Here is a 13,064-nt window from a genome sequence, read left to right on the forward strand (position 1 = left end):
ATCCTAAATGTCCACTGATGGATGAGTGGATAAAGAAATACACACATGTGTGTGTGCGCATGCGTGCACAGACACACACACACACACACACACACGCACGCACGCGCGCACGCGCACACACACGCACAATGGAATGTTATGTAGCCTCAAAAAAAAAAAAGGAAGGAAGGAAACCCTGCCATTTGTAATGACATAGATAAACCTGGAGGGCATTATGCTAAGTGAAATAATTTAAGTACTAAAAAGAAAGATACATAGTGCATGATTTCACTTACATGTAGAGTCTTCAAGAAAAAAATCAGACTCACAGTAACAGAGGAATGAATGGTGGTTACTAGGTATTGGGGGTGAGGGAGACATTGGTCAAAGAGTACAAACTGTCATCTATTGATGAATAAGTCCTGGAGACCCAATGTGCATCATGGTGACTATAGTTGATAATAATGTATTATACACCTGAATCTGCTGAGAGTAGAACTCAAGTACTCTCAACACACACACATATCAGGTAACTATGAGAGATGATGGAGATGTTAATTAGCCTGATTGTGGTAATCACTGTGCAATGTATATCAAAACATCACATTGCACACCTTAAATACACACAATTTTTGTCAATCATACCTCAATAAAGCTGAAAAAAATAAAACATAAAACACATTGCCCAGGTGTGCTGCATTGTCTATGACCATGCACTTCTGAAACACTATGTACAAATTATCTTTATACACTAAATCATACTTAAAATTCAGTAGAATTTTCTTTTAGAAGAGTAACCTTCAGAAAATCCTTTTGTAAGGCCACAGATGTTTTTAAACATCGTTGTCGTTGTCTCTACTTATTTATCTGTTCCCTATATTGAGGGGTTGGCTGCTTATGAGCTCCATTCGAACATTCCAGTCCTTTACACCTTTGACTTTTTTCTCTTTCTCGTGCTCACAATTGGTGTGAAGGTTAAAAGTATAAGTGTTATGTCTATTCCACAAGACAATGAGTAAACGCGAACATTCTCAAGCTCTTGTTCTCCTCAGACTTTATTGACTTCCACTCCTCTGTTCTGTGGAAAATAATTTCCTCTTTGCTCCCGCTCCTTTTGGTCAATCATAATGGTGGCTCCTAGTGCCCCGCTCCTCACTTTTCTACTACATTCTCTTCTTTCCCACACAGATTTGAGCTACTGTCTGACAAGCATCTGGGTGTGGTGATTTCCACACCCCTTGCTGTCATACCCACACAGGACATGGGCACCCCCGTCAGGCCTGGACCACTCCCCTTTCATACAGGAACCGAAAACCACCTGACACAAAGCCCGGTGAGACATACCTACTATCACCAGTCCTAAGGTCCATCACATATGCTGCTGACGGTGCTGGACAGGCCCCAATAGAGGTATACTATACTCATTTTCAAAAAAACGATTTATCAAGTATTCAAATAAATCTACTGCCAATTAATGCACGCTGCCTATGACACTGCATGGGCAACAATTTAGTACTGCGTATCAAACATTTTAATGTGATTCAATTTTATACTTCCTCACGTTAATAAATATGCAAATCATAAAAAAATTCTGTTTTCAGGACACAAGTCTCAATTCTCAGTTAAGTAAATATCCTTGGGGTTCTTCTCCAATGTTCAAAGAAAAACTGCACTTTGGGCCCAGCTTTTGGGGGTGCCCCTCAGGCTATGGCAAGCTGCTTGCTTTAGTGAAAAGGCTCACTGGGATATATGTGTCCAGCACTAGCCAAGCACAGAATGGAAAACCGGAAGCGGTAGCAGCCACACCTTGGTTCTATAACCTCTGTAGAATACCACATGCATCTCTGCAGAGTACCCATACTCCCCTGCAGGTGGGCTACCTATGGTCTAGCCCCATGGGGAATCTTGTCCTTGAACTTTTTTCCTCTGTCCCTATTCCATGGGCTGCTGCCTTCCCACCCTTGAGTTCTTTGCACCAGACACTTCATGACAACATAGGTGCATCTTCACACCCAAAAAAGGAAAGACAGGAAGAAGACTCACCCACTGAGGACCACGATGAAATCCATGACATTCCAGCCATTGCGGAGGTACGAGCCCTTATGGAAGATGAACCCCAGGGCCACAATTTTGATACCAGCTTCAAAGCAAAAGATCCCAATGAAATATGGTTCTGTCTTTTCCTGTGGGATGAGGAGCAGAGGTGCCGGTAAGGCAGGGAATATACTTCATCAGATTCAGACAAAGGCATATCCTGGCCACCCCCTCCACTCTGACCAGTCCTGTCTCCTATAGGACGGCTGGACATCTGCCCTGGGCCAGCCCCATGTACAGGTGGGAAGGGCTTAGGGAGTGCACAGGAGCAAGGGAAGTCTCAGGAAAGCCAGCTGCAGAAATGGACAGATGTAGGGGTAACACCAAGGCCAGGCTTCTTCCCAGGGGCATAACTGATGCTTCTAGCTTTGCCTTGAAGGGGGTGGCTTTTCCATCGCTGATCTTCACTTACATTGGAAGCTCAAGGGTTTTCATCTGCTGGTAATCGGGCTGGAGCCACTTATCCACACATTTGGAGTTTAAGCAATTAATTTGCCCTCTCTAGGGGGAATACATCAGACATATGAATCATTGCTTTAAGGTGAATATGGACATAAGATCTAGGAAGTTCACCACCGTGAAAGCACATAGGCTTTGAGATCCCTCAGCCTCTCTTCTCTACCCTCCCTTCTCCCTCTCACTTCAAAAGTCCCTTAGAAAGGGGAGCGAACTGAATGGCCCTTGTGCCCCCACCTTCCATCTTGTGTGGCTTCCATGCAGCGTATACACAAGTGTTTGTGATGCCCTGAGAATTTCCTGGGAGCAGGAGTTATAAAGGTCAGTCCTCTTGTCCTTATACAGCCCAATGGGATCTGTCACGAGCTTGTCCCTCGGCAAAGAACAAACTCCTCACAGAACTGTAGGTTCACAGAACTGTAGGTGGGAGGGGGCCAGGAGATGAAGCAAAGGAGAAGAAACCAGGGAAGGGAAGGAGAGGGGGAAAGACAAGAAGGAAGGAGGCACATACCAGTCTGCGGGACATCGGGGTCTTGTCATCCTCAGGAAGATGCTGTTCCAGGGCCAAGACAATGCAGTTGGCAATGATGGTGGCTAAAATCATGTATTCAAACGGCGTAGGAAAGGTGAAGTTAAGGAACAGATTCACCAAAGAGACAGGGATGCAGCCTCCAAGACGGCTGTGCACATAAATACACAAAATTCATCAAAATCCATGTTATGTCTGCACAGTCTGCAAGATCTGTATCAGCAAACAGGCAGGCAAGGCAGTGGATGGTCCTTAGCATGGGAACCCATAACCATTTCTGACTGGGCTCTAAACACAAAGCATCTTGTCCAAGAAAAGGAAGAATGTAGCCAATAAATAATACAGTTAGACATACGGTTGATACTTCAGATACTTCGTGAATTCAATGACATATCCGGGAATTAAGGAGGGCTGAAAATGGACACAGAAAGAAGGGAAGAAGAAACACTGATGTTGTGGCAGGCTGTTCTTCCCAGGCTTCAAACCACCGCACTGTACGATGATGCTTCAGCAAGGATCCAGCTGTGGCTGTCCGTTGCTGCCTCTGGGCATCACGTCTGGGGTCTCCTCCTCTAGAACCTCTGCTCAACTGAGTGGAAGAGCCCTTGGAAGAAGAACAATTCTCTCCATGTGAGCTCTCTTCTATTTCAATATCCAATCCAAAAAAATATTTAATGGGGTCAGGAGAAGCTTGCCTTGTCCCACCTTATTTTCTCCTAAGTTTCTACATGGACAGCAAACAGAGAGACACATCATGAGTCTGAATCCAAGACAGCGAAGTCAAGGCATCTAAAAACCAAAGTACAAATGAATGGCTAATGGATTCAGGCTTTTTTGTGTTCCATTGTTCTGAAGACTGATGAGGGGGCTCCCTGGGACTCTCTGAAAGACAGGACTATGATTCAAGAGCCTGCATCCTGCCTATCCTGAAGAAAGGTTGTGTCTCAAGCCCTGGGAGAGTTAGAGGGGGGACTGTTACCAGAGACAGAGGGAATCACCAGTTTCCGAGTCAAGTGATTCTAAACATTGGATTTCATTCCATAACTGTTGTTGTAACAAACACAAGTGAGCTGTTGCCACTGGTCTTACCAAGCAACCTATGCTCTGGCAGATTCTAGCATCCAGGCAGGAGAAAAGAGTAGATCTGGCCAAGTGGGGACAAGGCAAGGGACCATGCTCCTTGTCTCCCCACATATCCAGGCCTCCGGTGTAGCATGTAGGGCCTCGACCTTCCCTAGGGAATACAAGTCATAAATATGCCTCGGATGCGTCCTCATCCCTGCCATGATATGTTAGTGCCCATCAGTGGTAGGTGGACATTCAGGGTGTCTGTGAGGAAGGGCAGGGCACAGGGCACCTACAGGCAGGGGTGCGTGTGCTGTGCGAGGAGCTGTGAGCTGCCCTGGTGCAGGAATGGGAGGCTGCAGTAGGTGAGGCAGCCAGCTGCATCTGAGCCTCCAGACATTTTCATCGTACTCAGCAGTGTCTAGGGCCTTCTCCTCCCCAAGACTATGCACCCCTGAGTCACCGCCCACTCTTCTGCAGCTGGCCATCCTTCCTTCCCACACACCCCCAGTTCATCCAAGACCCGTACTCTAGGGACAGCTCTGCTGGCTTTGGCTGCTCTGTGGCTCTGCCCCCAGATCTGAAAACTGGATGGGCTCAGAGGACCTCAGAGCCAGCATCCTGCCTCCCACATGCTACTGTGTCTGTTTAACCCTCCTAGTCAGAGGGGAATCTAACCTCAGGGATCGTCCCTCAGCGTCCCCCAGCACACCCAGAGACTCCTCACGCAGTCTCTCTGGGAACCAAAGTAGGCCCCTGAGAGCTAAACATGCCAGCAGACACACTCCACAGATGCCCGGCTAGTGTGCATGCTCACTTTCTTGGGACAAGCCCCACCCACAACCTACCTAGGGCCCCCAGTACCCACTGATCACAAAGGGGGTTCTCTTCACTCCCATCATGGGCTCTGGCCCAGAGCTCCAACCAAGTGTAGAGTGACCAGGGATCACACTGTCCAGAGACAGTGTGGGACCTGCTGTCCCATAAGCCCTCTGAAGAGGCTGGCTGGTCCTGGGCCACCCAAGATCCCCCAGAACCAAGTGGCAGAATGAAGATGGGAGTGCCAGAAGTGGTTGCTGAGGCACCCAGGCCTTTTCCTGAGAACATGCCTACCAGTCACGGACACACGTCATGCCTACCAGTCACGACACGCGTCAACAGAAGTTGAGGGCATTTAGGGCAGTGTTCCTAAAATGCAGCCCACGGGATACGAGCACTACAGGAACTTGCAATCACATCAATGAGGGAAAGCCGGAATTCAGGAAAGCGAGCAGGTGTCCTCCCAGCAGGACTTCCTGGAGCCTTTCGCACGACTGTACTATTGTAAACAGTGTGCACCGCCTCCCCCAAAGGGGGTGAGAATGGTACACAGCATTCCCTGACTCGTTCCACTGTATCATCCTTCGATCAGAACATCTCTCCTGGGAATGGTGTCGGAGGAACGTATTTGGGGAGCTCAGACACAAAGGGCTTATCTCACTGCTGGTCCCCAGGTGTGAGGAGGAGGGCCGGTGCTCCGGCAGGAGTGACACTAGTGCCTCTGCCACCTCTCACCTCATCCTTGTTCCCAGCAAAACTGTTCACAAAGTGTGAGGCTCAGCTGCCCTTCACCATGGCCGGAAGTGCCCTGAGCAAGTTCACAAAAGCTGCCCAAAAGTCCAAGGAGCCCAGCAAGTGACCTGGGAAGCAGGGCTGGGGACCACAATGCTCTCACTCAAGCGGCCCACATCAGGAGCTCTCCTCGGTCTGCTTGGGTTCGAGGATTGCTTTCTGGGATTCGGGCTTCTTCCCCTGAAAACCTTAAAGTGATAACCACAGACTTAAAAGTTCATGAGCTCGTAGTTGCTGACTTGCAGGCACAACAGGTCATGGCGGCTATGTGCCCCCAGGCCTCTCTACCCCACAATACTTGCTTGGACTGTCGCAGCCCCTCTGTGGCCCCCACTCCTTGTTCCCTGCTTCCACACCTGCGTTTCTCTAGCCAAATCACCTAAGCATACAACTCCCTGCAAGGACCTTTAAGCTCACCTAGTCCAGAATGCCCAGTGGCAGACATAGGAGGCTTCTGAGAAACACAGGAAGGTGTGGCCATCACACCCCAGAACACCCCAGGATGTTTGGGGCAGGAGAAAGGCTCTTGGCTCCAGGTGCTAAGGAACCAAACTTCCTGCGACTGGCCAGATATCTGGATGGCTGGGAATTCATAAGGTTTCAACTAATAGCACTGCCTAAAGCCCTGGAGGCTACAATCAAAGCAGGAAGGTTTGGTAATGCATTGCTTCTGAGAACACCCCATTGCCACGCCCTCCCCCATCCAAATCCTCTGCCTACAGTCTGATGTCTAAGGACGCATGCAGAGCAGCAATCCTTTGGCTTGAAATTTCGAAGGCCATCTGGGTGGCTCAGTCAGTTGAGCATCTGACTTCGGCTCAGATCATGATCTCACAGTTCTTGGGTTCAAGCCCCACATTGGACTCTGTGCTGACAGTGCAGAGCCTGCTTTGGATTCTCTGTCTCCCTGTCTCTCTGCCCCTCCCTGACGTGTAGCTTACACACACGTTCTCTCTCTCTTAACAATAAACATTTAAAAAAAATTTTTAAAGAAAGAAATTTTGAAAACTATTTAAATGCACATATCCTCAGAAGTGATATCCCTTTAGGCGTTACAGATCATCTCAACCTCAGGATGAATTCATGTTTGGGGCAATTAAGAATCTGAGGTGAGATTTTGCTGCAGAAGAGGTGAGACTATGGGAATCCTGTGTATCTGTGGACTACATGACAGAAAGGATGATTGACTGGAAAATTTGGGGAGAGAAGAACAGGAGAGAACATCCAGTTCCATCTGAGGCCCAGTCACTCTCCCTTCCAGCTCTTTCCTTTCCCCCCTTGTGTCCCCCTCTTTCTGAAGAAAGCATGAAGAATGGGCACCTATATCTTGGTGCTTTTGCCTCCACCTGCAATGGCCTTTCTCCTCTTTTCTGGTCATATGTCAAGAGCAAGCTAAAATATCACCTTGTTTGTGAAGGTTTCTCTCTGTGCCCCACTACTCCTTTACACTGTATGACTTTATCATCTCTCCTCATATTTTCCTTCCCCCAGAAACTGCACCTTGAAAGCAAGGGCGTGCTCTTGTTTACCTCTCCACGGGGCAGTGCTTACCAGAGCCCCTGGTACACGGTAGGAGCAGACTCCGTGTTAAACGCAGGCATGAATGAATGGGAACCAGCCCCTAGAGCGGCAGCTCCATTGAGGAGCCATCACAGAGACTGCAGGGTAGTCACTCACTCTGGCTCAGGCCCGGGCTCCAGCTTACCCCCACCCTTGGGAGCTGACTCAGAGCTGCCGCTCCCATGGCTTCTCCTTTACCATCATAACTTCAAGCCAAATAAGCGTGGCTCTAAGGCTTGAGGCTCTGCTACACCTCCAAAGGGAAGAGCCTGGATGGCAAATAACAGCCCATAGGCTAAGGGAATGCACCTCAGGCTAGACAAAGACGTGACCGGGAAAGGTCAAAGGAAGCTCCATGTTGCCAAGGCCTCAAAGAACAAGGCCCTTCGTGAGACAGTAATGGAAGTCGGTCCAGGACTCTTGATTCCTTCTGCCCAGGAACTCAGTGGCTCCCATTACATTCTGTGCTTGACACCAAACACATTTTGCAGAACAGTATCTCTCCCTGGTGTCCAGCTATAGACAGAGATCCTGAATAAATGGAACTACCAGGGCAGTGAGGTGTGGGAGCCTTAGGGCAGGAGCTTTGCCTGTATTATTCACCTCTGGAACCCTGGTGTCCACCACATGGTAAGCACCCAATAACTGCTTTCTAATTAACTAATAAATTAATCAATCAGTTGATTAGTGAATTGCACAGAGAAACCAGAGCCAGAGGTATCCTTGCAAAAGGTATCTCACACTTTCTCCACACCGTGTACCCACTTGAACTTTCTGTACTATATATTATGTATACACATTAACTATTCAAAAATAGAAAGCAGCAGGCATAGAAGATCCCTTGAATGTAACAAGAGTTTTGAAAAAGAAGCAAAGAAAAAAATCTGTCATACTAGAAGGATAATGAGTTTCTTGGGGTACAAGGGGTATTTCCACTTTCTTCTTTACTCCTTTATGTACTGTCTTGAGGGCTATGAGTATGTATTAATTTAGAATTATAAAATCAATCAAAGCTATAGGTATTTTGAAAAAAAAAAACAAAACAACACAAAAACACCATTCCAACCTGAGGGTCATGGAAATCAATGCAAGATTTCCGAGAGGATCTAATGCAGGAGGACAAAGGGACCGGATCCAATGAGGAAATGGCCATGGAAGTACCTTGAGCCCTGCCAAGATACCTCCTCTCCCTTACCTGTCTCACTATCTGCTCACTATGGGCCTCATTTCATCAACTTCTCTGGCAATCTCCCCAAACACCCCTTCACTCGTCTCTCCCTCTGAGCCCCTTAATGAGGACCTGTGCCGTTCCATCTCTCCCTTTCCCGTCTAGCAGCTTCAAGACAATCATTAGGGAAATGATAAAAATAGGTTTGCTTATTGATTTATCTCCTTTACCCAATGCTCCTTCCTTCCAACGGTTGACTTGTTTCCTTAGCAACACAGCTAATTTGAGCAGCACTACTTGGCCTGCACACCTACCATTTGTTCATTTCCTTCCTGAAGGCACAAAAAGCCAGGGCAAGGAAGAGGGCTGCCCTATAGGCCACAGTTGTGGTGCTGGCCCTGCTCATCAACAGAGCCCTGGGGACCTGGCCTGGGAGATGAGCCACCTTCTGCCCAGAGCAGCAGAGCTTCCCCTGTCAGCCCCTCTCAGGGGTAGGTCTATAGACTGGGAGGGTCTTGTAGACAAGACTGGGAGAGACTTAGGCTCAAGGAGCACACCTGGGGAATCCCAGGGGAAACATGGATCTCCACTACCATCAGGATACTGACCCTAGATCCCCTCCGCTCTCAGCTGTGTCCTGTCAGAGCTATGGCATCAAAGCACACTAAGGAGACTGAATATACTCAGAGAGGCTGAGAGGCCACCGGGGACAGACTACTGTGCTCTCTCCCCAACTCCAGGCCTAATGAAGATTGCACTTTTGTGGGGAGCAGTCTGTGGCCACTCATGCACTTCCTATAAACTCCTGGGGAAGTCTAGAATAGCCCACAGACTCAGAGAAGGCTTGTCTCAACCTCCTTTACCCATTTCCACCTCTCACCCCAGGCCAGAACACTCTCCCTGAAAGATCTTTCTTTTCCCTCCCTCCCATCCCAGCTGCCTATTTTTTGGAGGTATAATTCTAAGAAATGAAAGAGTCTCATAAGATGACCTGGGCCATTCTAAACAAGTTGGATGTTGACTCAAAGACAGTCATAGGGAAGGGTTACTGCCTAGTCTGTGATTCCCTCAAGAACTACACCAAAGAGACATTTTAAACATGAACAATAACGAAATGCAGCTATCCAAGGCTTTCCCACTACTTTCTTTCTATGACCAAAATCAGAATCTTCCTTGAGACCTACAATGCAATGGAGAAACATAGCTTGGTAATAGGAAACCAGAGCCAGGGTTCCCACTGTAAAATCTGCCCCAACATGGTACTCACGGCAGGGAAAATCACCACCATCCATTCCCAAGGAACCAAACATGAAATACAAAAGGATCAAAGTCTAAAACCATCCATGAATATAAAATCCTTTGAAAACCATAAGGTGCTACACAAATGCACAGTCATTTTTATTATCCTACTAAATCACTCTTTAAGCATCTGCTGTGGTTCTAAAGCTTTGGGATAAGCAACTGTTAGTGGTCACAGCCTCCGGGAGTGGGCTGGCTGGCTGCAGCCAGGAGCTGACACTGAAAAGACCGACCGCAATTAAGGATTTAAAAAAATATATATATGGTAATGGGCCTCCGGGAAGAGAGCAAAGACATTTGGCCCAGAACCTCCTGGGAATATGGAAAGCATATCCAAACACCAGTCCCCAGAGCAGGATTTATGAAGCTGATGGCTCTGATGCAATCTCTCCCAGTGATTAGAAGGGGCATTAATCACACCCAAGGCCAGCGCTAAGAACAGGAGGGATTGAACCATCACAGAAGTTCGGCTCCAGCTCCTACAGACCCTGATGGAAATACAGTGAGATCATGCTGGTGAGATCACATCCCCCTTGCCTGGGCTGCTGAGAACGATACATCTGTCCTGGAGGGACCAGTAATATTGAAGAGACAGATTTCATGTCTCAAACCCAGACATGGCTAGAGCCACCATAATTATTTCCACAGAGGGTGTCTGCACCCCTCATATTCTTCAGCCCTTCTAGAGGCTGATATTCTCATAGGAATATGCCATGCATACAGGTCTTCAACCTTTCAGATTGAAAAGAAAATTAAATCCCACCCCGTTAAAACAGGCCTGAGGCCATCTCCCTTTGTGGAAGGATGCCTCGCTTTTTGTCCAGATCATGGTAGGAAGTAGGAGCGAGTATGAGACAAAAAGATGGAGATCCAAGAGGGCCCCCTGAGGCCTCTCAGCAAGCTTTCTCCACCTTACCTCTTCCCATGCAGGGGAAAGGCCAGGTTAAGAGGTAAGCTGAAGTCCAAGGAACCTGGCTCAGAGGCTAATGTGCTCCTGGCTCGGCTCCTTCCAGACTTACTTGCACTTGCTCCTGTGGCTGACCTAGCAGGACAGTGTAGCCCAAAAACCAATCCAGAAAAGGAAATAGACAGAGGGATTGTATTCCTTGGGGTTCTGACAGCTATAGATGAATTTTTCAATTTTTAATCATCTAAACTTATCAATGTATAAACCACCCTCATCTATGGAGCAAGTCACACCTTCAATTCCATTTCCATCTCTTTTCTCAGTTCTTAATTTTAGGTTTCCCTTCCTGGGCTGATCAATAGAGGGCAGACCACACATTGCCACCAAAGGGCAGGAGAGCTAACCCCCCTGGGCTTCTCCATGTGACAGTTAGCAGTGCACAGGGTGCAAATTTGGAAAATCACACTGTATTCCCTCCTCCTTTCCTACCCCCATGTCAGGAGAAATGCACTGTTAACAAACAGAAAAATGAGGTGGAAGGCTCTGTGTACTTCATGTCGTCCCATTTCATTATCTCATTGCTTTCCTTATTGCAGTTTTTCTCACCACCCAACTTTGTCTTAAAAAAAAAAAAAAAAAAGATCAGATTGAAAAACCAAACCCCTTTTCTTTTTTTAAAACAAAACAAAACAAAAATGTATCATGTGACTTCCAGCCTTAACATCAGTTTTTTAACTTTGGTTTCCATGGTGGTGGGATGCAACCTGCCATCACCATGACAACAGCTGCTTCTGTTCAAATTTACCATCTGACAGGCAGTCCTGAACATACATACACACCTCTCCCATTCTCTCTCTCTCTCTCTCTCTCTGTCAAGAACATGGAGATGCCATTACACCTACTCTGAAAGACTTAAATCCTAATGAATGAAAGACAAAGAAAGCAATGTTGACAACACAGCAAAGAGGCAGAGACCCCCTCCCCCAAAAGGCTCTCTCTTGATGGCACAGTCCCACTGCTCTCTTATGGAGAAGGTCAGTGGACTCAGTTACTCAACAAAAAAGATCCCTAGCACTAACCTTTCAATGTTGGCTGTGAAGGAAGCCACATTCAACCTTCCATTGCTTTTAGACCAAAGAATTCTCATCTGACTCCTGTATCCCTGCCTCTATATACAATGAGTGAAAAGAAGTTCACATTATTGCTAATTTGGTTAACCAATACTGAGCTCTGTTCCAGACTCATCTGGGCCCCAATTCCAAGAGAATGGGGAGTAGAATTTCTGAGGAATTAAGACAGAACCCGCTTTCCTCCTCCTTTCGCCTCAGTTTCAGTCAGGTGGATATATCTTAACAATTCACTTTTTATGTATCTGACTGAATCCTGGACTCAAAATGCTGTCATTCAACACACAGTTTTGGTGATTAGGGGACAGATGATTGAACACTACAGAAAAGGGAAGAAAGAAAAGGGGAGTATTAAAAGCCTCTGGAAGAAAACAAAACAGCAGTGGGAAGATTACCTGTTTCAGAAACCAGAATCTGTGTTTTGATGACACTCTGACACATTCGAGCCCATCAAGAGTTCTGGCAGCAGCGTGCATCAAGGGGAGAAGAATGTGGGCTGCAGCCAGGAACCACACCCAAGACTGTACCCTCCTTCACATCTACACTTGCTTCATGGCGTGATAGGCAGTACTTGAATGTATAAAGAAAATGAAAAGTCTTTTATGAAAGGGTCCAAAGATCATCTGTGAGAGAACACTTGTTTTTCTTTGAAAACCCAGCAACTGTACCCCAGAGTTCAAAGACACACACTGGGCCTCCAAATCACATGAGAAAATGTTAAAGGTACTAAGGGTATACAGCTTGGGAGAGGAAGACTTGAGAGAGACGTCATAGCTGTTTTCAAATATCCGAAGGGCTGACTTATAATGGGGACTTAAACATTGTGTAAGTTATTCCAGAAGGTAAGACCAAGGCCAAAGGGTAGAATACCCATCCAAAGGCGGATCTCAGGGAATACAGAGAAGCAACATCACTTTTCCACATGTGAATAGATAATTTCGTTAAGTAGTAAACTGAATGTTATACTAATAAATGTTTAACAACCAGTCTCTCTAAGTATAGCATTTGCCAATTTCTAGTATAAATATTCTCTCCATAACTAATTTCAAGCTACCAATTTGACATCAATGCACATAGAGGTACAAAGATACAATAACCACCCAAGAGTTGGGGCCCGCCAGTTTGAATACATCATTCACTGTTAAGTTCTATGACTCTGGGAGACCATCAAGGCTATTGAGAAGGAGGTTCCTGTATTTGATAGTAGTCAAGCTGGATCAACCCTTGTTGCTAACAAGGGGTTAACAAATGCGTAGGAAGCAAGGTCAA

General features: G+C 46.8%; 1 protein-coding gene across 11 annotated transcripts in view; it reads right to left on the minus strand.

The window, feature by feature from the left end:
- The window catches only part of CACNA1E (calcium voltage-gated channel subunit alpha1 E), a 654,182-nt gene that overhangs the window by 285,735 nt on the left and 355,383 nt on the right, over positions 1 to 13,064 (minus strand). For all 11 annotated transcript variants that reach the window (XM_045048892.1, XM_045048898.1, XM_045048896.1 and 8 more), the window contains 2 exons: positions 3,041 to 3,146; positions 2,023 to 2,162 (listed from right to left, as the gene is read on the minus strand). In XM_045048892.1, the coding sequence (XP_044904827.1) occupies positions 2,023 to 2,162; positions 3,041 to 3,146 (246 nt within the window). The remainder of the gene's footprint in view (positions 1 to 2,022; positions 2,163 to 3,040; positions 3,147 to 13,064) is intronic.

This window comes from Felis catus, chromosome F1 (assembly GCF_018350175.1).
Source record: "Felis catus isolate Fca126 chromosome F1, F.catus_Fca126_mat1.0, whole genome shotgun sequence".
Lineage (NCBI taxonomy): Eukaryota > Metazoa > Chordata > Mammalia > Carnivora > Felidae > Felis > Felis catus.